The sequence below is a fragment of the Podarcis filfolensis genome, assembly GCF_964270895.1.
Source record: "Podarcis filfolensis genome assembly, chromosome: 3".
In the NCBI taxonomy this organism is placed as follows: Eukaryota; Metazoa; Chordata; class Lepidosauria; order Squamata; family Lacertidae; genus Podarcis; species Podarcis filfolensis.
Genome location: NC_139606.1, coordinates 57,786,836 through 57,814,036, shown reverse-complemented (window position 1 = coordinate 57,814,036; position 27,201 = coordinate 57,786,836). Strand labels below are relative to the sequence as shown.

The 27,201-nt window shown below is 42.0% G+C and overlaps 1 protein-coding gene across 5 annotated transcripts; it reads left to right on the top strand.

Moving 5' to 3' along the window:
• Positions 1–235: 235 nt before the first annotated feature.
• Positions 236–25,107, top strand: ECHDC1 (ethylmalonyl-CoA decarboxylase 1). 5 transcript variants are annotated; one of them, XM_083606322.1, is made up of 6 exons: positions 236–407; positions 8,543–8,764; positions 10,432–10,574; positions 15,195–15,247; positions 16,719–16,799; positions 24,685–25,107. In XM_083606322.1, exons 2-6 carry the CDS (start codon positions 8,545–8,547, stop codon positions 25,088–25,090), a joined length of 903 nt encoding a protein of 300 aa, XP_083462448.1. In that variant the 5' UTR covers positions 236–407; positions 8,543–8,544; the 3' UTR covers positions 25,091–25,107. The 5 variants fall into 5 exon arrangements, with proteins under 5 accessions (XP_083462448.1, XP_083462446.1, XP_083462449.1 ...); XM_083606320.1 differs by lacking the exon at positions 236–407 and adding an exon at positions 415–549; XM_083606323.1 differs by lacking the exon at positions 236–407 and adding an exon at positions 548–4,965.
• The last annotated feature ends 2,094 nt before the right edge of the window (positions 25,108–27,201 follow it).

Sequence of the window (27,201 nt, the reverse complement as noted above, 5' to 3'; positions counted from 1 at the left end):
TATTTTGGAAATGTACATCCAGGTCTTTTTTTCCTTTAAATTTGTTTGGGGCCCCCAAACAAATAGCTATAGCTTGTTTAGCTTTTACGAAAATCCGGCACTGGAGCCTAGAAGGGTCAACGGTCCGACTCTGCAAAAGGCAGAAGAAATGAAAGCAGCGGGCTATTGCGGCTCTGGATGCGTGTGCAAGGCGAAGCCACAGGGGGGCGCGTGCACGCGTGCGACCATGCCTGCAGTTGCTCCACGGGAAACGCAGCTGCGTGCTTCTAATCACCGATCTGTTCCTGAAGAGCAGCAGCACCGGAGAAGCCACTCCGTTGCACCCTTTAGCTTTAGAAAGTGAGGGTTGAAAACAGCTGGTCCCGACCCCGTTCACCGCAGGCTTGCGAGGATCTTTCCTTAGATCCGTATGTAACAAATAAGCTCTACCATTGCGCCGCCCCGTTCCACGGAACCTCTGTGCAGGGGGCGGGGTTTCCTGGCGGAATCCTTTCGCGGTCACACGAAGCGTCTCTTCTCGCTGCGGCGCTTCCTGCTGGCGGACTGCAGGTTAGTGATCCTGGCGAGGCACGTTCGCCTGAGGACGCGAATGCGGCAGCCCAGACCTCTCCCTCCTCCTGCTCCTCCTCCTCCTCCTGCTGCTGCTGGTGTGGACTAGTCTCTGCAAATACATAACCCTTAGTTGCAAGAACCCTAACGCCAGACTCTGGGGAAATGAGCTTTCGATTCCCCCTTCGAGAATTATGAACGCTAATTGTTGGCTTCTTTCCCTTTCTCCTGTAATTAAGTTGCTGCTTTTGTTGGTTGGCTTTCTCCTTCCTGTCTCCCCCTTTGTATTAAGGCGTAATGGTTACATAAGTAAATAAACCGTGCCTGGTTGGGAAAGAAGGATGCGTGGGACTCCAGTCTGGGGTGCTTTCAGACGTAGGACACACATCTAATCTAAACGAGAGTGTGAGGACGGCTTTTGGTTTTCTCTTGCCCTGTATTTGCACGGTGGTAGCGCAGCTGTTGCGACCCATCCTGGAATGCAACCACCTGCTGGAGACCAGTGTTAGCTGGAATAGCATCCCCATCCCCCCAAAAAACGGAGTACAGCTTGGTCGTGGTTCCTTCTGGCAGTTTTACACATTACAAAATTCTACATAAACGTTTATTGTGTGGCAGGTTTGTGCAACTACCACATGCATTGATAATTAGTTTGGCAGGGAAATGTGTTTTATCTCTTCTAAGAGGAATCTAGCAATAACCTTGGCTCAAATTAAGCTCTTAATATGCTGCAGGGAGTGATACAGTCATCTCCTTACGTACTTTTTTATTTCCATATTTTGTTAATATGGAAAGAAGAGTCCTGCTGCCTGTTGACAGTTCTTGGGCTTGTTCTTTTTATAGTGTCATGATGAAACTCTCAAAAGTAAAAGGTTTGATGTAATTTCAGAATCTGAAGGAGTTGTAAGGTTCTGAAATGCAGGCTGTGACCATAAGTGTACTTATTTCAGAGTTACCCATATTGAATCTGGTAGGACTTAACAGCCAATGAAACATGCTTAGGGCTGAAAGTGCTCTATGTAGTATACTGCAATCTGGATTAAGTGGAATGATTGGTACAGGCGTGATGGATGAGTTTTGCCCAATGATTGAATTAGATGACTTTTGAAACCCTTTTGAGCAGCAATGGGGAATCTTCTTGGGGAAGTGGCATGGCTCAGCAGTAGAGCACTGCTTTGCGCACAGAATGTCCCATGTTCACCCCCTAGCATCTCCAGGTAGGGCTGAGAATGTCTCTTAACCTAAGAACCTTAGAAGCTTCCCACCAGTCCAGTGTGGATGGATGAATGGTCTGGCTCGGTATATTTCTGTATCTAACCTCATGCCCAGTGACCAAACATAACCCTCCGAGCCTCTCTGACTGCCCCTTGGGACTCTTCCTGGGCATTGGGTACTTAGAATGAATGTCTACCACACCTCCTCTCTCCAAATGTTTATCCCTTAAATTAACGTGTCCTTGAACTCTTGGTGGCCTGGATAGAGTATACTGTGTGTGATGGAGAGAGAGATCCCCTTCGCTGCTTTTTGAGTCTGTCCTGTTAAGTTGGGATATACCTGAATAATAGACAATAAGAAGAAATAAGAGGTGGTAAGATATTTCATGTTTAAAATGAAGAAAAAATGGTATTTATCTGCCTAAATGTGCTATGGAACTTCTAAGGATTGCAGCATAAACTTTCTAGTTTTCCCCTTTTTCATGGTCTCTTAACTATTTTCGCTCTTTTCCATTAGTTTAAAGGCAATTAGAGTTGATGGTACAAAAATTGGTTTTCTTCAAGCATATCCTGAGGCTGTTGCACAATCTCTCTTCCTAAAGCTTAATGTACAAAGATTTGACAGTGAAATGTCAGTATAGAGTGTGCACAGAATTCTAAATCAGTGCCAGGCAAGAAATTCTAATTTGGAATTTTATTACCAAACTGACTACCTGTTTAATCTATACTGCATTGATTATTTCCAGATTTGCTGTGCTATGAATGTCTTTGCTCATTTTAACCCACAGAAGTTTGAGAAGCCTCCGTAAATGTAAATATCATCCAGGGTGGGGAAATAGAGATGGACAATGACAGCTGCTAAGGCAAAAATTATGTTCAAACCAGAGTAGATTAGATTAGATTCCTTAAGGTTTATATATGCTTTCTATTTTTGGGAAAGTTTGCAGCCTTTGAATGAGCTATAAATCCAGAGATGCAACTTTTTAAAAAAATGTGAGGGGTTTTTTAGGCTAATATGTGTTATTACCTTAAAACTGCTTCTGACCTAGAGAGGTGGATGAGACACTGTGTGGTCTGTTGGGCATTTGTTGTGCACTGGGTAAATCCTTACTGCAGTCTTGTTTAAAAAGAAGCTTTGAGCTCCCAATTGGAGAAATGTATAAAACACTAAAGGGTCATCTGTCATGGATGCTTTAGTTGAGATTCCTGCATCGCAGGGGGTTGGACTAGATGACCCTTGGAATCCCTTCCAACTCTACAATTCTATGATTCTCTGACTACTGTTGTTCTTTGAAAAACAAAGGTTAATACTGTGCAGTTTTAAAAATCTTGAACATCACTATTTTCAAAGCCACCATTCCAAAGTCATTTCTCCTGTGTTCTCATTCATTCTAAGTACCCAATGAATATTGAATGTAAAATAGAAACCCTATGAAGAAAAGCTGCTTTGATAATAATTTGCTAACACTGCGTTTGTAGATGCCTCAAGTCTACCTAGCAACTGGAAAGGCATTAAAATCCTTCCAGTGGCGCAGTGTGTCAGTGTATCTGGCTGTTAACCAGAAGGCTGGTGGTTCGAGTCCACCCAGGGATGACTCTGGGCAGGATTCCTGAATTGCAGGGGGTTGGACTAGATGACCCTCATAGTCCTTTCCAATTCTCTGATTTTATATGTCATCATCATGAATGAAAAAGCAGTTAAAATTTGTGAACATTATTGTTATTTATCAACCCCCACTGGTGTGCATGGCACTTTACAAAGGGCCAAAAGTCTTTTTATGGCCAACCTCTGCCTAAATAACCACTTTGCCAACAGTTTCTTATCCTACAAATATACACTCGTAGTTTGCCCATGTCATTTAGCAAATATACTTAGATGCACATTTTTCCAAAATTGGGACAAATGTATATTTGCCTGTCGGAACCATTTCAAATAAAAGTGTGCTGTGTGGTTATTGGCTTGGGTTTTTCCTCTCCTCTGGGGTCATGAACGTAGATTCCATGGACAGGTGCCCAATTCAGTTTTCTCTGCTTCCTGGCTCTAGCACAAAAGAAAGCCGTGACTAAGGGAGGGGAGTGCTTCTTGCTCCCCCCCCCCCTCTTTTTTTCTGTGCTTATCTGCACTAGATCCAGGTTCTGCTTTTTCCTTTAAAAATCCCACCCTGAGATGATGCAGCTATATGAGAGTGGGCACAGAAGGCATTTCTAAGGGTCTGTTGGCACATTTCCTCCAGTTTCCTGACGCATTGATTCAGCATCTGCCAAACCTTCAGGCTATAGGTCACAGTCTGCACTGATTAGTCTAAAGCGTTGAACCAGAGAATCTCCCTTTCTCCTTCCTCCATCCCTTTCTGTCAGTGAAGGTAGTCAACTCACACAAGGGAAGCCACCATGCTAAATAGATCCTTCAGTTGCTTGGTACCATGCCCTGTGGTTAAAGTGTAGTGCTCAACTGGGATGAGTGTGGGAAACGTCAATTAGAATTGATCCAACGGCATTGAAGACAAGAGAGGCCTGGTGTTTTCTGTCACTGCTGTGGTCTAAAGATCAATATGTTCCCACTTTGCGTCCTAAAGGACCTTCAGCGTAGCTCTAATCACACACTGACTTGTGTCTAGGGCACTTGAATGTAGCAGCAGGAAGAGGGTTATGCTTCTTTCCCCACCCCAACATTGCATCTCTGCTTGCATGGGCTTCCCAGTTGTGTAGAGCTTGTGCCAACAGTTCTCTTTCAGACCTCTTTGCTCAACATGTGAAAGTCAGGATGAAGGGAACGCAGTGTTGGGGGCTGGGCCAATAGCACAGTCCCACTCCTGCTGCTACATATGAATGTCCTGCATGCATGTGTCTATATCTATAAGGCACGGCTTTTCTAATTGTGTTTAACAAAATCTATTTAACCACATGATTGTAACAAAACCTCCGAGTCTGGAGCTGAGCATTCAAAGCAAAGATGTATTAGAAGGAATATAGGTTTACTTCACCTTTGTGAGACTGTGTGAATTTTAATTGGAAATGGTTTGGCTATAGTGAGGGTTTTTACAGCCAACCTCTGTGACTGATCTTGCTGATGTGAGCCTGTGTAGTCAGAACAATAAAAACATTTTACAATTTGCCATAAACCGCTCCTGTAACTATAAACTGGGCATCCATTTCTGCTCACCTGGTGGAGACAGAAACTGCTTCCTGGCTTTAGCACAAAGTAAGTACTAAGCAACAGCTCCCAGAGCATTTGATCATGTGTTCTTTAAAAACTGGGTTCCGGCCCCTCTCAGGTGGGCGCCACTCTAAGAGAACAAGGGTTCATGGTGAGTTCCGGACCTCTTTTTCTAGAAAACTTGCACTTTGACTCCTCATCACTGGTTGCATTTATGAGACTTCAGTTCTTGGGCTTCCGGCTTCTATGCTCCTGTGTAGTGGCCACATACAGACAGGGTTAAAGAGAACACATTTACTATTTCAAAACAACATTTGAAAATACACCAAAGGCTTAGACAAAACAATTCTTGAAAATCAGCTGAGACCTTTCAGTTTTGCTGACTTTAGGGGGGTGAAGATTAAGGTATATGATGCAAATATAAGAAACCGGTCCAGCGAGTCCTTTGTACACAGAGACCAGATGGCCACTTCTAGAGCCTTGATATGCACTTCAGAGGGTTGAGCTGTCGGGAGCATCCAAATGGGGAGGAAGGAAGGGCTGCTACATTGCAGAGAATTGTGTGAGTGAGCAAAAGAATCAGAAGGATATTGTAAAGCTGAGGACAGCAAGACACATTTAGCTCTGCACTGGACTTTGGGGCTCTCCTGGTAACAGCGGAGAAGCAAGATCTGTTGGGGTGTTAATTCTGTGAACCCCTCCAACTTCTGCCCAGGTTATATATATGTGTAAATAAATATTCCAAGGATACCAAACCCTGAGTAACCGCTGGAACCCCTGGCATCTCTCACCGCTTGGAAATCAGGGTGGCATGTAACAGTAAACCTCCTTTTAGAACAGCTGCATCGGTTGTCGGTTAGTTTTGGGGCCCAATCCAAGGTGCACATGTTGGTGTTTAAAGCCTTAAATGTGGTAGGCCCCAAATATATGAAAGACAGCCTTCTTACCTACAGACCCTCTCACCTGTTAAGATCAACAGAGGGCACCCTCTTGGTAGTTCTGCTGCCCCAGAATTTTTTTATTGGGGGGGGAGCAGCCCAGGACAGGGGCTTCTCTGTGGCAACCCATAAGCTGTGGAACTCCCTCTTCACAGAACGTGCCTGACACCTTCACTGTACAGTTTACACTGAATGCTGAATATGCAACTCTTTACCCTACCCTTTGACACTTGAGATGCGTATTTTTAGGACCCACCCTATTCTGGTGATTGTCGTATAGTTTAAACTGTTTTTAATGCTGTATTTTAAATGGTTGTGCCCTACCTTGGTACCTTAGGCTTATGGGTGGATAATAAATGAAATAAATAATTAATAAATCTCCGTTGCGGTTTATAGCTTTTGATTTATATTTGATTGAATTCTAAATAAGATATTTTGCGTGTTTGTTTGTTTGTTTTAAAAAAATCGGTTGTCACCTGTCCTTCAAATGAACTCAATATTTATTTTTAGCTAGGATTATAGTTCTGGAGAGAAGGGAGATTATTATTCATTTTCAGATGAATTTATGTGGGTAGGGAAGCAAATGTGGGGGTTTTGTATCTGGCTGTTAAAAATGTGTGCTGTGAACCATGTTGGATTCTTTTAAAAATATAGAGACAATTTATAAATACTCAAAATAAGTGTTTGGGTAAAAAGTAAATACTCATTATCTGAAAAAAATGGTGTACATAGATGTTCTGATGTTATCAGCTCTCTTGGGAAAGAGAAAGAAAGAAAGAAATTATTCATTTGAAAATAAATAACAGCAAAAGTAAATAATTTTATTAATTAACAAGGGAGTCACTACCATCATAAAAACAACCATAAAACTCCATGTGGAATATTTTCCCTCTAACTTTTTCTCAAACCAGGCCAAGAGATGTGTGGGCTTTCAGCTGGCTAAAGAAAATCCAAAATCTCGATAGAACATGAAAGAGACAGAACAAATGAATTCTATGTAAATCTGAAAGCACTTGGTTTGCCATCCAAAAAATTGAGCACTTCAAAGTAATGATGCCTGTGGGGAAAAAGAAATGGGAAGAAATTAGGGAAGTGAAATATATGTTAAGTTAGATAAAAGGAAAAACAATAAAGAGAGCAGATGTAATTTTTGGTGGTGATTGCTATCTTCATCTCCTTTTTTCTCATTTAGGTTAGGCGAAGCGTGTCTTGTTCAGAGGTAAAACTGAATGGGAAAAAATACCTTTGCCCATTCCAGTTTTTATTTGTCTGAAAGCTGAGGATTTTTCCTCTTAGCTATTACCAGAGGGAAAGGAAAGTAAGGGTTTTGTTGGGTTATAATATAATCTCTCTTAATAACCATAAAAAGCAGAAAACTTCCAGTACTTTGGTGTTTTAGGCTCATGAATCTTGCAGGGATGGGGGAACTTTGCCAGCTATTAATTCAGGAAGCCTCAGAGCCTAACTCTGAAACAGAAAGATGTTGTCTTTACAAATACTGTACCTTAATCATTCTCCTGTTTGTGGAAACAAATCAATTATCATAGGGTAGCTTTGTGGATCATATTTGGGCCTGAATCGTTCATATCCTTTAAAGATGGCTCTGGTTTGCTTTTCCTGATGGTTTGCTTTTCCTGAATGGGATTTGAAAACCTTAGCAGTTGCAGGTGAAACTAGGTTAGGTAGAAAGTCATTTTGTTGGGGAAATAACTAGGAAGAATGCTGATTTTAACATATACCTTCAGACGTATTCATCTGTTTTGTTAATGAAATGCCTAACAGGCCCTCCAAGTTTAAAAAAAGGAGAGAGAGAAAGAAAAAGTATCCAATAGCTTCTATCAGGGCAACTGAGATAAAATAAAAGCACTTTAAAATAATAAATCAAGTAACAGTGATACAAGATTAGCATTATTTAAATTGGAGATGGAGTATCTGCTTAGAATAAATCCAATAGATATTTTAAAAGGCATCACCCAGGCACCATGGTTTTTCATGTGAATACTTTGTGAACCTACTCGGGATGTACATGAGTACTAATCCCATTTTATCAAATTTGCTAATCTTATAGTAGTAACTGGAAGCTATAGGGGAATGTTTATCTGTAGCAGTAGCAACATAACAAAGTTGCTGCTGGTTTTTCTCCAGCATTCAATATAGCAAAGCCATTGAGTAGCCATAGTTTAGTAGAGAAGGTGGGGACTGTGGCTAGAGAGTGATGTTGATGTCTGACTGAGTTCTTGGTGTTAGTGTCGAACTATTAGTGGTTATGGTTTACTAGACTTATGGCAAAAATTTCAAGGGCTGACCTAGTTATTGCTGGAGAACTTCAAAACACACTTGGTTGGTTTCATGTGGATGAAATCAAGGAGGCATTATGAAAATGCTAATTGGCCATTTATATTGCTGAACGCCTGCAAGATAAAATGTCAGACATTCCATAAATTAAGAACACTATTAAAAATCAAATATTAATATCTTACATTTTTTAAAAAGAGGTTTAAACGTGAGCTTCAACATCTGAAGAAGTGTGCATACACACGAAAGCTCATACCAATAACAAACTTAGTTGGTCTCTAAGGTGCTACTGGAAGGAATTTTTTTATTTTGTTTAGATAGGTCTGAAAAATAAGATGCAATTAGGCATCATCAACCTGGATTGATTTCTCCTCTGTGCTCCTTTCCAGAAATGACCATTTTACTATGGAAGAGTTTTCATCGAATTACTCATGGCAGATTGTTGCCACAAGTGAGTATGTCTCTCCATAGCCATACTCATGGCTTTGAGGAGGAGAAAATAAGGAAGAAGCTTCAGCAGTTTGCAGGTGGATCTGTTGACCTTTCTAAAGAAGATGATGGGATTGGGATACTGACATTGAACAATCCAAGGTTTATGAATGCGTTTACAGGTATTAGCAATGTGTTGTGGATGGTTTTTGCAATTTGTTATGTACATTTATATTTTCTCTCCTCTTTGTATGATGCCCAGAGAGTGATAGCTATTGGGCGTCTAGTATAGCAAATAAGTGAATGCTTTCTTAATTATTAATACATTTAATAGTATGTGTTTGCTTCCTCTTAAGTATGTGCAAAGGCAGAAATGACTCCTTAACACTTGCCTTCAAATGTGATGAGAATTATCTTGCAATCACAGAGATTTAAAATAGGTCATGTTCTTCACAGGGACTCTGTAATACCACACTTTAGATGTTGAAAACGCCTTTTGTCACAACGGTTCAGTGAGCCTGAAGCCAGATGCCCCAGTTCTTTTCTCTTTGTTTTATATATCTGCCCAAATGTACTTAATTCTTGGTTTATTTAAATTCATAACCTGGTCTTTTCTTAAGGCTCCAAGTCCAAAGCAATATTCATAAGGATTTTCAATATAGAAATGTAGGTGGATTAACCAAATGCTGATCTAGAAATTGCTACTGAATGCCAGCATGGATTTTTTAAAAAAAGTCTTGTATTGCTTCTGGAAGTTGCTCTGACTTCCTCAGTGTTCCAGAGAAAGGGCATAAAAGCTGGACAAGCACTTTTCTATAGACCTGTATGCTGGTCTAAGGGTACCAGACGTCCCCGTTCCTGGGGACAGTCCTCGGATTTACAAATCAGTACCCATACAAAATCCATTGAAGTTGAAAAGTGTCCCCAGATTCATTGGAAAAAATCTGGTAACCTTAGGCTAATCACTGCTGACCATGGAGACTGAAATATGACCACCGGGGTGGAGGATTTAGGAAATCATAGGTCAAGTCCTCTCACTGTGAATTACAGCTAGAAGCTTATAACAGTGGAGACCCTGGAATACTGATACATTCTCCCATTGGGTGGCGTTTGGCCACTGCATGCTTACGTTCTTTCAAGAGTATGGATAGGATACTAATAAATAAACTAATAAAGGATTCAAATCAATAAATATACCATATTGACAATCCATTAAATCATCTGGGGGTATTAAAAGTGTCAAGCCACAGGTTTACCAAGAAAAAAAATTCACAAGAGAAGTGTGAGGAGTAACTACATGTGAGCATGTAGAGCAGTGACTGATAATTCTTTTCCTCTGGGAGGTTGGGGGTGTGTGTGGCCAGCATGATTTTGTGGTTAGTCCCGTCTCTTTTTCTGGTTTGTTTGTTTTTTAAAGATGTGTAAGCCATTATATCATGCTCTCCCAGCAGCCATTTCATGTTACCTCACACTCCACAGCATCGTTTTGTGAGACTGTATGCCCTGCAGCATGTGACTGGCACCCACAGCACTTCCTCAAAATTCCAAATGTGCTCATTGGCTTAAAAAAAGTTTGGTGACCCCTACCCAGCCATTCCCCTGGAGGGACACTTGGCACTTTTCTTCCACTAGCACTTTCCAAAGTGCGTAGGAAAGAGGTGCAGCCAGGACAGAGTCAACAATAGTTCTGTTTTTAAAAAATAGAAAGTATAGATGCTGATAGTATAGCCTTTTCATATAGAATCGTATATCATTATCATAGAACCATATAATTGTTTTCAAACTAGTTTTTTTTCTAATAAAATGCATTCTAAAGGTGACCCTCACATGTTCCTTCTTTTGATGGCAGGTGTGATGATGCTAGAGCTACAGGAGAGGGTTGCTGAATTGGAAAACTGGGCGGATGGAAAAGGGCTAATTGTCCGTGGTGCAGCAAACACTTTTTGTTCAGGGTCTGATCTGAATGCTGTCAGGGCGCTGTCCAGCCCACAGGTAAGTGATAGTAGAAATCAATTTCTCATGCACTGTTTAATGTTCTGAGCCACTTGTTCCTCAATGAAAGATGACCCTGCAAATCATCATAAGAAAACAATAACAATTATTCTGTTTTGTGTCTGGATGCTGAATGTGCTGTCAGCCTTTCAGAAGTGAATGACAAATTGCAAGTAGTACAAGTGTAGGGGTCGTGTGTTTGATTTATTACTCAGAATTTCCATGCTGGAAATTCTTCCCTCAGTTTATTGCATTTCTTCTTTAAAACTTTTTTAAATCTTCAGAGAAATGAGACTGGTTGCAGACTGTAAGATGAGCTTGATTGGTTTCCCAAGCTGTTAAAGTGGATCCGTCTCCTTCACCTGCAGTTCAGTTAATGGGAAAGAAATCTATGTGGAGGGAGACTCCTGTTAAAAGGAAGCTATTTAGACTGCATTCCAAATACAGTGGTACCTTGGTTGTCGAACTTAATCCCTTCCGGGTGTCCGTTTGATTCCAGGAACAGTTTGAAAACCAAGGTGCAGCTTCCAGTTGGCTGCAGAAGCTTCCTGCACTCAATCGGAAGCCGCATCAGATGTTTGGCTTCCAAGAAACATTCGCTAACCGGAACACTCACTTCCGGGTTTGCGGCGTTCGGGAGCTGACTTGTTCAGGAGACAAGCCATTCAACAACCACTGTACCCACTTATCTGGGAACAAGCTCCATTGAACTGAATGGGACAACTTCTGAGAAGATTTTTGCAAGGTTTATTTTATTCCTCAGACAGCAATCCTATGTACACTTGGAAGTAAGTCCCACACTGGGGTGGGTTTCTGAGTAAACCTACATAGGATGAGGCAGAAATTCCCAGTATCAAGCTTGTTGTTATTCTTGGCCACAGAGGATATTTGTCCATTTTATTCCCTGCAATCACATCTCATTCTTTGCAAGAATTCAGCCACAGCCTTTGTTTAAATAATGGCAGGATTAATACTAGGTTTTAAAAAAGGACTTGGATCCATAAAGCGACGTAGGACACTAAAAGCTGTCATTAGTGCTGAGTAACCTGTCCAGTGCTGTAACATGTCAGTTCACAGTGGTTTTCAAGCCAGCATTGAAAAGTGCTCTCACTTTCCTCAGGACAAAATGAAATGACTGGCTTTGTTTATTGTTACAGCAAGAATAAAAGACAGTGCTCTCCTAACTGATCGCTGTATGTTTCTATCCTTTGGAAATCTCATTTCCAAAATGTGAGAAATAAAATAAATTTACTCCTTGGCATGAGTCATAAACTTGTGCAATTACTGTGACCCAAATTTGGTTCAATAAAATTGTTTCCTGGGTTTGTTGGCATGGACCACACATTGTATATTCCTCACAGTATGAAACAGGGAGGTCTGACTTGATTTGATTAAAACACTTTCTCAGCAGCAGACTTACCCCAGTATTTTAAGATTTTTTTAAAAAGTATTTGTTAAATTCCATTCTCTGAAAGCATGTCAGACTTCCCAAATCACTTTGGTAATTAGCTGTGTAAAATTATCTCACATTCTATCTTTCTATCTCCCATTGATTACAATAGGAGAGCTAAGCATGTGCTGTAATCTCTCCCTTTTGAAATTCCTTTCACTTGGCTGAATTCCCTGATATCCAGCATTAGTCATTTTGAAATCAGTGGATTTAAGCCTACTCTGAATATGACAAATGTTGCATATCACCCTCTGTTTAACTACAATGAGAGGTTCTTTTGCTTTCTGGTATCTGAATCATAGGAGAGTTGTTTCTAAATAATGGCTCAGAACTCCCAGTGTCTTTCAAGAACCTTGAGTGTGAGTTTTCAGGCTATATCTTGCCTGGCAGTAATTTATTTTCACCTTTGCTTGATGTTTCTCACTGCACATTTTGAAAATAATTACAGTAAGTCCTACATTCTGGAGATTGCACCTAAAGCCAAAATACATATAGTCAAAACACATTGGGTACAATGGCAAGTGGGGCTGCCAAAGTCTTTTCTTCCCAGATGCCTGCCTCCTTTCTTCCCTTCTTTTAATTGTTAAAAAATAAATAAATTGCCAAGCGCTTAAAGCTCACAAGTTAAGTGTGTGTGAGTTGCAGGCTTATTGTACAGCATGTTACAGGGTCGCAAACAGGTTTTATTGTTGGGGAATGGTGTTGCCCTGTGGGTGTTGAGAAAATACGAAAAATATCACTGGTCTTTTCCAGCAGTGGTGAAAAGGCCATCCCTCTGATGACTTGGCTACTTGGCACTGGTTAGCTTAACACAGGCATTGCAGCAAAAAGGACTGGGGAGAAGCAAAGTTCTTCTCTGGGAGTTCACATGTTTGTGTGGTCTCAGTAGCCCATAGTTTAACTTATTGTGCGGTGCAGAGCAGCTAAATGTTAGCTGGAAATCTTCTCTGAAAGAACTACCCAAACCACTGGATATGCCTTTCTGTAGCAGCCAGTTTTGCCAGAGGAGAATGTTTGATATGTAAGATATGGCCATGAGTCATGACGGCTATATATGCAGCCTCCTTTCACCTGCCTATGGACTTTCTAGAGGAATCTGAGTGGCCACCATGGGAAATAGGATGTTGAACCAGATAGGTGCTTTTGGTCTTATTCATCAAGGGCTCCTCTTCAATCTGCTAGGCTCATTTAACTGAAGCCAAGAGCCAAAGCCTTTTCAGTCTCTGCCTTCCATGGCATTTAATTAATAAGATATTAATAATGGCCTGCACTCCCCAGTCCGCCTTCTGGTTGCCATTCAAGAGTTAGCACCAGCTGACAGTCTTACTTTGTAGAAGCAGAAATGCTCTGAGATCATTAATGTGGCTTTGTTTTGAAACTCTTCACTATGAATAGTTCCTCTTCTCCCCCTTCCCTTCCATAAACACAGGCATCTTTGTATTCATCAACACTTTAGACTTCTCTTCTGGCCTGCTTTGTGCACTGCTCAGGGTGTTTTTTAAGTTAAATAGTGAGATCACTGCTTAGGGTGGAAAATGTATTTGTTCTTCAGCTTTATTCAATCCTATTTCATTTATGAATAGAATTTGTATTCCTAATTATATTATATTATATATATATAGAGAGAGAGAGAGAGAGCTGTCTTGCAGTGTCTTACAACAGTTAAAAAGCGAATGCAAGCCAACAACAATACCATGTCAAAACAGCAATAAAATTGCAGAGAGAGAGAGATGTACAGCCACTCAGGCTACCTTTAGGTAGATGAAGAAGAGAACAAAAATATGTGCCAAATAGATAGAAATAAAAACAGAAAAGGCTAAGGGTCTCAAATTCATTTTTTAAAAATGTTTTGCAAAATAAAAAAGCCTGTGTATTGTAAAAGCTAGGAATCGGCATCTAGAGATTGCAGAGTCCCTATTTCAGCCACTAAGCAGTGTACAAAATAACAAATGCAATATGCTTATATAACAAACAGCCTGAGAAACTACAAGATAATACAAGATAACAAAAAGAAAAATGCCCACAACAAAAACACAGCAGCACATTTTGAATTGTCTTTAGTCAGGAGCCCCTTCCCTCTTCAGCCTCTCCCTTGCCAAGGCACACCCTGACCCAAAATGCAACACTCGCCTCACTGTTCACCATCCCTCCCAAATTCTGTGATACATCTGCATAAATCATACAATATGCACTAATTTAATATCGCCCAACCCATACTACATCTTCACCAGCACACACAAGCACACCATTAACCCAGTCACTCCTACTTGGTCACCAAACACTATCTCCAGTCACTCATTCCACTGGGGCCTGACAGTGTGGACAACGGGCTTGTAGCAATGCTGACTTGCCCTCTTAACCCGCTTGGAGGAGGGGAAATAGTGGTTGGGTCCAGCAAGTGGTTAATGCATCGTTATGTGGCCGGGTTGTGCTGTAACCACTCCTAATAAAGCCTGCCCTGGATCCAATGGCAGGCAACACCTTCCACCTAAATGCAAAGACCTCTTTTCTTGGGAAAGTGCTTAGTACAGATGTTCTTGGATGAAACCAATTATTCTGGCCCTTACCAGTTTTGGGCAGAACCTGGTTTTGCAGCCCAGTTGACCTTGCTAGCCCTGATGGATGACCATCAGGAGAAGGTTAAGTGACTCTTGCTTTATCTTTCAGCAGCATTTGAGACCATCAACTATAGATTCCTCATGAATTAGCTCTGTAGGTTAGTGGTTGCAAATGCTATTCTGCACTGGTTCTGTACTTACCTGCAGGGCTGGTTCCATAGAGTAGCATTGGATGACTATGTGTCTAAGGAACATGAGAAGAGCTTGCTGGATCACGCCAGTGAGCCATCTTATTTAGCATCCTGATCTCACAGTGGCCAACCGGATAGATGGCTGTGGGAAACCTGTAAACAGGACCCGAGCACCAGAGTCCTGGCAGTTATGCTGTGGAATGTCCCAGTGCTTATTTTGTCTCCAGTGCTATTTAGCATCTTTATGGAGCCATTGGTAGCAGTCAGTAGCTGATTTGGAGCACAATGTCTTTGGTACAGTTTAGAGTACAGAACCCAGGCAAAACGTTTAGGAAAGTTATTATATGTCAGCTCAGAGCTATTCCCTTTGGGAATTTGTGTACTTCAGGATAATTTTAACTGTTTTCCTCCTTCTTTATAGGATGGGATGGACATGTGTATGTTCATGCAAAACACCTTAACCAAACTCATGAGGTCAGTGTGTTTTGTCTGATTAACTTTTAAAATGTTCAACAGCTTGAATTGTAGCTCTAGCAAAAAATAAATAAATGCAAAAGTAGCATCTCATGTTTGCATGTTGCATGATTTGTAAGCCTGGAGATGTTGGAAACTAAAACATTGGTTCTTATAAGCAGATGACATTTACAACTCTTGAAGTTTTCCGAAATGACAACAAAGCCTTTGGTGGTAGGGGCAGGGACATACCACCCCCTGAAACTTCTGTCTCAATTTCTAGAAAGTGTTGAAGTCATCTCTTAAAAGTTGGCAAGCAGTATGTCCTCAACCTACATAGGGGTATGGAAGCAACATGTGCAGAGGAGGAGACTGTTAGTTTAATCCACCATCTGTTCCCCCACCCCCACAAAGGTTTCTCTCTCCCCAGCATTTCTTAAGGCTCTCTTAGTAACTGGGAAGCCGTATTTCTCGTGCCGCTATTGTTTTGGATTATTTCTGACCTTCAGTTTTATGAGAGGGCTTTTTTTTTGTAGAATGACCTAAGGACTTCCAGATGAGAAACAAAAGCCCATCCTTCTCTGACATTTAATCCTGTTCCCATTGTTTCAGACGTTTCTATAACAGAATGCAGACTTACTGCTGCATAGAATAATCACTGCCCAAGGTCACACGAGAAAAAGGTGACAGAGGATGAAAGACCGTGAGGCAAACTTGTGGGAGAGGGAGCTTCGGAAAACGAATTCCCCAAAATTTGTAGCCAGTAACCTCTCAGTCTCCAGTTCTTCGTGACACATCTTATAACTGAGTTTCATTATCGATTCATGTCAATGTTGGGGGCTGTAGCTTTCATACACTATTTCTAATTTTGGCCTCTTGAGAGCTCCAAACCTCACTAGCCAGGTACCCATATTAGCTTTTGAGTTGTTCCTCTAAATGTGTCATACAGAATAAAAAAGATTAGAAAATTTAACAGAATGTCTGACTCTGGTTATGTGTCCCCCCCCCCCCAAAACTTACTTATATATGCAGAGATAAGGTAGCTTTCGGGAGGGGGAGTGTCATGACATGGCACCATAAATGGACAAAACTAAACAGGTGCCAGTCCTCCATAAAGTCTGAAAAACATGAAAGCTTACAATTCCCCCCCCCCCAACCCGGCAGTCTTCACAATGTGTGTGCACTTTAATGCTTACTTTCACCTTTTTTAAAAATAAAAAAAATTATTAAAACGTAATTTTATTAATCTACATTTTCAAGATAGCCTACAAAAGAGAACCGTAAAACAAATATGAAGCAGATCTACTGCTTTTTTTGTATTTTTACTGTTGCTACGATAATTGCTTTTGTTTCTGATGTTTATGTGTCATGTTTACTTTCCAAGACAAACCATTGTTTCTCTTGGTTGGAATAGCATGCCTTTTGATCATTTAACCCTTTGACTGTAGTTGTAATTTTGAATGGTTTCTTTCTTGCTCCCCGTTTTGTGTAGGTTACCTCTGATTACAGTTGCACTAGTGCAAGGGAAAGCTCTGGGAGGAGGAGCGGAACTCACCACTGCATGTGACTTCAGGTAGGGTTAAATGCATCCCTGAGCAGACTTGGGAGCCTGTTCAGACATTGTTTTCACATTTGGATTGTGCCTGGGAAAGAGTGGCAGATACAATCTCATCTACTTCATTCTCCTAGCACTTTTCTTTCATGCTGCCATAGCATTTTAGTATCGTGGGGTTTTTTCAACAATCCTTTGTGCTGTTTGCTCTTGGCTTTAAATAGAATAGATTGCCTTGAGTGTATGTTGATAGAACGGCAATCTAACAAATTTTTATAAATAAAAGGGAATATTTCAAAGGGAACGCCTACACCCATTTGAGTGTTGTGTCCTATGTTGTAAAAATGTTGGATTAGAAGGAATCTTTTTAACTTCCACAATAAGAAAACTGGTTACATAAGAACATGAGAAGAGATCAGGCCAAAGTCCCACCTAGCCCATCATCCTGTTCCCTCAGGTGCTTTCCAAATGCCTATGGGAAGCTCAAAAGAGGACATGAGTACAACAGACCTCTGCCTGCTCATTGTTGTTGTTGTTGTTTAGTCGTTTAGTCGTGTCCGATTCTTCATGACCCCATGGACCAGAGCACGCCAGGCACTTCTGTCTTCCACTGCCTCCCGCAGTTTGGTCAGACTCATGTTTGTAGCTTCGAAGACACTATCCAACCATCTCGTCCTCTGTCGTCCCCTTCTCCTTGTGCCCTCCATCTTTCCCAACATCAGGGTCTTTTCCAGGGAGTCTTCTCTTCTCATGAGGTGGCCAAAGTATTGGAGCCTCAGCTTCACGATCTGTCCTTCCAGTGAGCACTCAGGGCTGATTTCCTTCAGAATGGAGAGGTTTGATCTTCTTGCAGTCCATGGGACTCTCAAGAGTCTCCTCCAGCACCATAATTCAAAAGCATCAATTCTTCGACGATGAGCCTTCTTTATGGTCCAGCTCTCACTTCCATACATCACTACTGGGAAAACCATAGCTTTTACTATACGGACCTTTGTTGGCAAGGTGATGTCTCTACTTTTTAAGATGCTGTCTAGGTTGGTCGTTGCTTTCCTCCCAAGAAGCAGGCGTCTCTTAATTTCGTGGCTGCTGTCACCATCTGCAGTGATCATGGAGCCCAAGAAAGTAAAATCTCTCACTGCCTCCATTTCTTCTCCTTCTATTTGCCAGGAGGTGATGGGCCCAGTTGCCATGATATTCATTTTTTTGATGTTGAGCTTCAGACCATATTTTGCGCGCCTGCTCATTATTCCCACCTATACAGTATACAGAGGGATACTGCAGTGGAACATAACCATTTTGACTAGAAGCCATTGATAGCCATATCCTCCTTGAATTTGTCTAATCCTCTTTTAAAACCATCTGAATGGGTGGCCATCACTACTTCCTGTTGCTTAGTCATAAAGTCAAGCAATTCCACTACCCCCTTTCTTTATATTTGAACAGCTCATTTTGGAGAAAAGCCTGAGAACGAAATGCCCGTCTCTTTAATGGCATAGATTCCCAATTACATAGTAACTTTCCTGTCGCATTGCAAGCTGAAACGCCCCCCCCCATGGATTCTGTCTACCTGAAGTAATTAGGAAATCTCTCCCTGGTGTCACCTTTTTACTTCCTCCTTCCTAGCTTGTTGAGAAGTATCAACCTTTCATCCTCTTAGGCATCCCTTGTCAAGTCCCCAAGTGCCTGTAGTGATTGTCTGAGTGCACATAGCCATACCTGCATAGAGAATTGTATCTACAGGGTTTAAAAAACCCTGGTCATCTCCTCAACATCATGGGTAATCCTTGCTCTGTTGTCTAGTGTGGGTTGTTTAGACAGTAAACTGTTTGCTTTTCTGCTTGCGCTATCTTACCTGTTCTCTCTCTCCTCTCCTTATACCTTTATCTCTGACTTTAATAAAAAAACTTCTTCATTTGAAACCTGGGGGTGAGGTGCTGATTGAATACTTCTGACGACCCAAGGGTCTTCCCCCTGCATGTCAGACTGCTCTTTCAGACTTCATGCTTTGGCGGAAAGCAGGGGAGGGCTAAACAGGCTGACCTGAACAACCAGTTTGGTACAGTGGTTAAAGCATTGGACTAGGCTTTGGGAGATCAGGGTTCAAATCCCCACTCGGCCATTAAGCTCACTGGGCAACCTTGGGCCAGTCACTGTTTTTCAGCCTAACTTGCCACATCGTTTTGTTGCTAGGATAAAATGACAAGCGGGGAGAACTTCTCCCTTGGGGAGAGGGTGGGATAGACACTTACTAAATAAATAACGAACTCACTCATTGGTGACAGGAGAGTTAGCCAGTGGTTGTCCCCATTGACATTTTTCTAGAACACTTGTTCTCTTAGAATGGCAATGGCGCCCACCTCCTGAGAGGTGCCAGAACTGAGTTCCGGCAAGTTCTGGCTGAAAAAAGCCCTAGTTGTCCCCTCCCCGGTGGTGAATTAACCTGTAACTCTTGGGAGTTCCTTTTTTCTGGTAGCTGGGGTGGCAGGCAGAAGTGGAAGTGTCACAGGCTGGGTTTGCTCTCCAGGTGGCTGGGCATTCACCATGTTCATGTGCTGCTGGAGGATGAGCTAATGTTACAGGCATGCCAGAAGAATGCCGGCCATTTGGAGTTCAGGCCCAGTTAGCTTGGCCAATGGTCAGGGGTACTGGGTGTTCATAGAATTGTAGAGTTGGAAGATACCCCGAGGATCATGTAGTCCAACCCCCTGCAATGCAGGAATCTCAACTAAAGCACCCATGACCCATGGATCACTTCCTCTACCCGCCATCCTCCTTTTGTGTTCGACTCCTGTGCTAATGCCAGCTCCTTGTGTCTGAATCTATGTAATTAGGCCTCATACCACGATCAGGTTATTTGGCACGGAAAAAAATGAAGTTGAAGAGCTCTGTGCAGAAACAAATTTTCAACTTCTTTTAAGGGGAAGCGGAGAGGAGAAGCATCAATTAAAAATAGCTTTGCATTTAGCCACACAGTTTAGATATTACTGTATAATTACAAGCATGAAATACTGTATAATTACAAGCTGGCCTGAGGTGGGAAACTTCAGTTTGAGATCTCATGTTTAATGCTTCTGCTAACTGAAGATATGGCTTTAACTTCAATCACTTTCGAACTCCTCCCAGTGCTACTAGCAATGATATAGAAATGGAGGGGGGGGACAGAGAATAGGGCATTAGCATAGGTCTGATTACTACATTACATGGCTGGCTTTTCTGCAGCTCTGTCTCACAGTGCTCTGGTAAGGGAAGAATAAAGAAATCCAAGGAAGATAGGGAGGAACTTGCTGGCACATGCTCTATGTGAACGAAGCCCTCAGGTCCCCCTTCTCTGTTGCAGTTCAAGGGAGATGCAGAGCTGGGAAGCAGAAGTTTGTAAGCTGGAGGTCAGTTCCACTGATCACCCGGTTCTGGGAGAAGGTGACCTTTGAATTGGACTAGAAAATAAAATGCTGAGCAGGTTTCTATCCTGAATAACCCACACTTACCTCGTCTGGATAAATGGAGGAGGCACAGCCTAGACCTTTATAGACGCTTTAGGTCAGAAGGTCAGCAGTTTGAATCTGTGCGACGGAGTGAGCTCCTGTTGCTCTGTCCCAGTTTCTGCCAACCTAGCAGTTCCAAAGCATGCCAGTGAAAGTAGATAAATAGGTACCGCTGTGGTGGGAAGGTAAACGACATTTATGTGCACTCTGGTTTCCGTCACGGTGTTCCATTGCCCCAGAAGCAGTTTAGTCATGTTGGCTGCATGACCCGGAAAGTTGTCTGTGGACAAATGCTCCCTCGGCCTGAAAGCAAGATGAGCGCCATAACCCCATAGTCGCCTTTGACTGGATTTAGCCATCCAGGGGTCCTTTAGCTTTACCTATGATATTCTTGAAGCAGACTCTACATCTGTAAATCGCCCCCCCCCCCACTCCAGTCAGTCTAGAATACTGCCAGAGGTGTCTGGGATTTGTAACTCTTGATTCTTCAGCAGGCCTGAAAATGTGGGAGACCTTATCTCTACACATCTCCTAACTAGAAACTTAGGTTGAATTTTATATTTGCAAAGCACATTTGTACATGGGCAAAATACACACAGCTTTGTTGTGTGTGTAAGTGATACCAAAGTAGATTCTGAGATATGTGGCTCCATCACACTCCCCTCCTCTCCTCACTCCCCCTGCTTGCCAGTGAATAAAGCTTTGGAGCTATGGCAGATCAAATTCTTGCATTTTCTAGGTTGCTTATCCTTCTCTTCTAGGAAAACTGTAAAAATCATTAGTATTCCAGACCATGCTACTTGAATCACAAGTCATATCATTAGAGAGGAACACACAGGCGTTGTTATGGTTTTTTTATTTCTTCTTTTTAAATCCAGAGCAGCGGTCCAGTAAACAAGATGGTTTTAATGCGAAATGAAGTTTCCTCTGTTCACAGTTCTTTCTTACAAATATATGGCCTAAATTTCACACCGAGCATTCACATATGAGCTCTTCTTGAGAAATGTAAGCTGACAAAACACTGCTGCGAGCTTGGTGCAGTGTGTTCATGTGAGCCAATGATGTGCTCACAGAAATAAGGTGCAAGCTAAGAAACGGAGGGATCACTTTATGCATGAAGTGTGAGGGATACTCATTTTTAATCTTCCATTGGTCAGCTGAGTTCATGATATCTGCAGTGACCTGCAAAAGTCAGACCGGCCTTTTTAATCATCTGCATTTTAAACACGTTTTTAGAGCTGCAAGCCGTGGAGGCTGTCCTGTTAAGAAAAATGGGCATGACTCCACCTAACTCAGTCTGCCTGCCCTCAGCCTGTCTCAGATCTACCCGTAGAAGGTGGGGATTCAGCCTGGGTCCCTTTGCATTCAAAGCATGGGCTCCACTCCTGAGCCACAGCCCTTCCCTTGTGTTTAATTTCCATCCTGTTTCAAACAATGTGTCTGATAGCTCAGCTGGCTAGAGCATGGTGCTGATAAGGCCAAGGCTGCAGCTTCAATCCCTGTATGAGACAACTGCATATTCCGGCATTGCAGGGGGTTGGACTAACCTGTGGGTCCCCAGATGATGTTGGACTACAACTCCCATCATCCCCGAGCTCCGGCCTTGCTAGCTAGGGGTGATGGGAGTTGTAGTTCAACAACATCTGGGGACCCACAGGTTGAGAAAGGCTGGACTAGATGATCCTCAGAGTCCCTTCCAGCTCTACAATTCTATGTATATAGCCCAGAGTTGCCATTTTCCCAGCAGCATGGACCACAGTGTTTTGGATTATTGTCTAGTTGCTGGTGTGTTTTTTTCTGTTTGTTACCTATTAATAGCAATAATCCAAACAAATTTCTCTATATTTGAAAGCAGATTCAAGCAGATACATATTAAACAGGGCATTCTCCAGACAACCTTAAAAGTCCATGTTCAGTGCGGAAGATTATTTGTCTGCATGACTGAGTTCTGTGTAGCACACGTGATAATATTGGCTTATGTCCACATAATGTTCCTCCTGTGTAGGCCTGCGAGGGAAGCATGGAGAATGGTGGCAGCAGTGGCTGCACATTTATAAGAACTTCTCTCAAAAATTATGCCTTCCATGTTCAGGTTGTTACAGCATACATTCCTTTAATTTTTTTTCTGGTTAAAATCAGTGGGAGAAACTCAGGGTTCTGCGTACCCAGCAAATAAAACCTATGCATGTATTGTTGCTTCTCCAGAAGCTCTCAATCTGCATATTGTCTCTGTCTTCTGTATGATCCTGATCTCAGCCTCATTCTTCCTTCTTCGTAACCGCCGCCCCATACTTGCCTGCTGCTCACTCTCTTCTTCCCCTCCGTTATCCACCCCTCATTCCTTCCTGCTTCCTGACCTATGTGCGACTGTCTCTCTTTCTCCCCCCTGATATCCACTCTGACTGTGCCAAGGTTTTATCACCACAACGATAGTACACAATAAGGTAAGTTCATAGATGTTGTGGAAGACGTGAGCTGCGAAGGCCAGCGGATGCTGCCGAACAATTTACTGTGGCAAGCCTGTTCAAGTCTCTGGCCCTATTCCAGCAAAGTACAGAAACATATCATCAGGTTCATAAGACGAGCCCTGATGGAAGAGACCAGAGGCCTGCCTGGTCTAGCATCCTGTTCTCTCAGTGGCCAACCAGATGCCTGCAGGAATCCCTCAAGCAAGACACGAGTGCAGCATCAACTCTTCCTAATTGTTCTCCCCAGCGACTGGTAGTGAGAGGCACATCGCCGCTGATTTTGGAGCTAATATATAGTCATCATGGGCAGGAGTCTTTGATAGTCTTGTCCTCCATTAATCTGTATAAGTACCTTTTAAAGCTGTCCGAGTTGGTGGCTACCACTATGTTGTGGGGTAGCGAATCCTATAGTTACCTGTGTGCTGTGTGAAGCACTTCCTTTTGTCTGCCCTGAAACCTGTAACATTCGGCTTCCTGAGGTGTCCCTTCCTTCTGCACACCATGCACAATTTTGCACATATCATTTTCTCTCTCGCTTATTTGCCCTATCCCCACCCCAAAAAAAGGGTCCTGGGTGTTGTGACCTTTCCTCATATGGGAGTTACTTTAGCCCCTTTATCATTTTGCTTGGCCTTTTCCAATTCAGCTGGTAACTGCACTAGTTTTCCTCTGCAAAGTGGCATTAACCTCAGCATTGTGCTTCTCTCTCTATTTTTAAAGCACAATAAAGAGCATTCACATGAGACGCAAAAAAAGGCAAGGGCCTGACAATTATAGCAATTGCCATCTCTCTCTCTCTCTTTTTTACTGAACTATAGAACAAAATCTCATTTTTCTCTGTTGTTTTCCCCATCACTTCTTGATTCTCGTGCTGCCTGGATTCTTCACTAAAATGTGAATGTTTTGAATAAATCTACAGACTAAGACTAGGGCTTTGAATAAATTTACAGACTAGGACCAGGGCTTTGAATAAATAAACAGACTAGGACTAGGGCTGACAATTTGTGCATATTTACTTGGGAGTAAGCCCCATTTGGCATTCCTTTTAAAAAAAAATAAAAATGGGACCAATGGAATCCTGATGACCACAAATGTTTGCTTAGCTAAGAAAGTCCAGCAAAACATGGGCTGCTTCATGGCAAAACAATCCCTCCCAGTCTTGCCATCTGATTTCAGCCCCATGCCCATAGGGTTTTATGTGTGTTCATTAAGAGGTTTAAAGACTGTCTAGGCAGATCTAAAAAAATGTAGTATAAACACTGACAACTGGAAAACAGTGGCCTGCGAGTGCTCCAGTTGGAGAACAGCCTTTACCAAAGGTGTCATGGACTTTGAAGACACTCAAACTCAAGGGAGAAACGTGCTAAGAGGAAGGCACGCCTGGCAAATCCACACCGTGATCAACTCCCGCCCGGGAACCAATGTCTGCACTGTGGAAGGACGTGTGGGTCCAGAATTGGCCTCCAGTCACTTACGGACTCATTGTTAAAACCGTGTTTATGGAAGACAATCTTACTCGGCTACGAGTGATCGCCAAAGAAGAAGATATGTGTTCATTGCAATTCCTCAGACTGAAGTCGTTGAAAATGAGCATAGGTTGTCCTTAAACAACCCCTGACCCATGCTGAGGTGGTAATAAGAATCTGTCCTTGCGTATTTCTGATCTGAAAGGTAATATTCAACCTAATATAAAAATGCTGGCTTCTCATTTTGGATTAAAGGTTGTTGTCTTCCCTTTCAAATTGATCCATTTGTTTTGCCTTACTTTGGATTCAGTCTCTGCAAATTGCTTGCTTGATGTAGCATTAGCCTGCCTAACGTTAGAAAACACTTACAGTCTGCATCTTGCCATCCGAAATTGTGCTTTGCATAGGAATGAGGCAGAGAGAACTGAGATGGCTTGACTGCTAAGCTTCAGTATAAATTAACAACTGAATACTTGTTTCTCACTGACAGGTTAATGACCCCGGAGAGCGAAATTAGATTTGTCCACAAGCAGATGGGCTTAGTACCAGGCTGGGGAGGAGCTGCCAGGCTCGTACAAATCCTTGGCAGCAGCCCTGCCCTCAAATTGCTGAGTGGTGCTGTAAAAGTGGATCCAGAGACCGCCCTTCGTATTGGCCTGGTAGAAGCCGTGTTGTCCTCGTCTGATGAACTTGAGTCACTGGAAGAAACACGTACATGGCTCAGACCATACACAAAGGGCCCTCCTGCAGTAATTCAGGCTGTGAAGAAAGTGGTTTCTGCAGGACGAGAGCTGCAGTTAGAAGCTGCCTTGACGACCGAAAAAGAGGTTTTTGGAACTGTTTGGGGTGGGCCTGCCAATTTGCAGGCTTTGGCTCAGAGAACAAAACATAAATAAATGACACACAAAAGAAATGGTTTTGATCTTTCTTTTCCAAACAAACAGCTGCTGCCAAACAGGGATTTGGGAGAAACTGTTAAGAATTGTATCAACTCAGTGGGCATTAACTTTCTGGGACGTTTGATTATAAGCCCCCTATACTCTGATCATAGCTAAAGTGGAGATTAGGGAAATTTGTTCTTGAAAAATGGAAGAAATGCTGGGAGCTTAGTCCCAGGTAGGGTAAATATATATGTATATATATTTCCCTTCCAGCAACTTGCTGCATATTGCACATGGAGGCTGTATGCATATGGAAGTCTGCAAATCAGCCGGGAGACATTTGCATCCCAGTGAGTATATGTAAGATGTTCCTCTCTCTCGTAGTAAGAGCTATCATACTTGGAGTAGTAATTAAACTTACTCTTTCAAAGCATCTTCACTGAATGCATTATTTTCATGTGCATTATGTTATGTACGGGCATAATATTTTGAAAGGCAAGTGCAGCATTTTAGCCAAGTTTATCCTTGCAAAGACCTGAGATGGATGTAAGATGATATCCTTTTCAAATGGGTTTGGTTGTTGTTGTTGATGTCTCCAGTTCAAAGCTCTTGGAAACAATCATGCCCAAGTTTGACATAGTTTGATCAAAAATAGGTTTAACCTAAAAGCAACTTTAGCCCTGTGTACATGTACACTGAGAATTGGCCAGGTCAGAACTAAAATAAGTAACAGTATAGCTTTCCTCAAACTTCATCTAGGTGGTACTCAGTGAGCTCATACACTACATGCACAGCCCCAAAGCTTCTGCCTTCAGCTTATTAAACCATCTCAAACTTACACCAGAAAGGTGAACTGTGTTTGTTTGTTGCAGCAAAAACAAAGAATCTTGAGGCACCTTAACAACCAACAAATTTATTATGCCATAAGCTTTCATGAACCCAAGTCCACATTGTATCTGATTAAGTGGATTTCATCTACAAAAGCTTATGCATTTGTTATTCTTGAAGGTGCTATAAGATTTTGTATTAAGTGCAAGAACATCTCACCTTCATCTTAGGTCTTTGTGTAGATAAAGTTGGCAGACACATTGTTAAATGTAAAACGGATTTTCACACAATCTTATGCTGTATCTGCAAATATCAGTGATGGTGTCTAGGCATATATGGATCAAAGACATATTTGATGGATTTCCTGGTTAACTTAATTGACCTTACCTTTTTCAGCCTATGCAAAAAAGCATCTCCAAGATGACTTGCATCTGCAAACTTTCAATTGCATTCAAAGTGCCAAAACCAGTATCTAGCTGCTTTGTGGAAACAGTAAATTGGTTTTGTATACAATATCCTTGATGCATTTAAAGCTGTAGTTTCTATAGTATAAACTTCCTCATATTTGTGTTAGGACTGCAAGAACTTTGAGTCAAACAAGTCATTACTTCTGTTCTGTTTGTAATACTATTATTTGTAGTTCTTCCTTTCTAATGATGACCCTACTGTTATTCTTTTTATGTCACCTGGGAGGCGGGGTGGGGAATAGACCTTATCAGAGCCAGTAATGATAGCAGTTGATCCAGCAAAGAGGAGTGCAGATTTGTTTTATTTGTTTTGTTCTTTTTGGTGATACACTCGGCATACAAAGCTGTGACAAATCATAAAGTCTGTTACAGCAAGACATTTGCAGTGGTGGGTGAAACATGGCAACCTCTTGACTCAAGCTTTCTGCAGCACAGCTTTTTTATAACTCAATTTATCAAGAAAAACTGAAGTGCTCATAGACAAACATATCACTGGTGAGCACATTTCCAACCTATTGAGTGCAATACTGAGGAAGAATATATGTGCTTCTCCTGAGAAGAGCAGGTGCTCAACAGCTAACAACTGAGCCTTGGAGACTCTTGGAAAGCAGCAAGCGTCCCCCCACGCCCACTGACCTCCTAGCTTGGAGAATGGTGTGATATGAAGTAAGACCCTGCTCATCTCTCAGCATGGTGAGTCATAACAAGCATGATTTTTGGCTTGTTATAAAGGCAAGCCAAGGATTGTGAATCCCTGCTGGAGGCTTGCACAGAGAATCCAAAATAACTACAGCTAGGCTCTCTGAATTCACTTAATTTATAGAATCATTC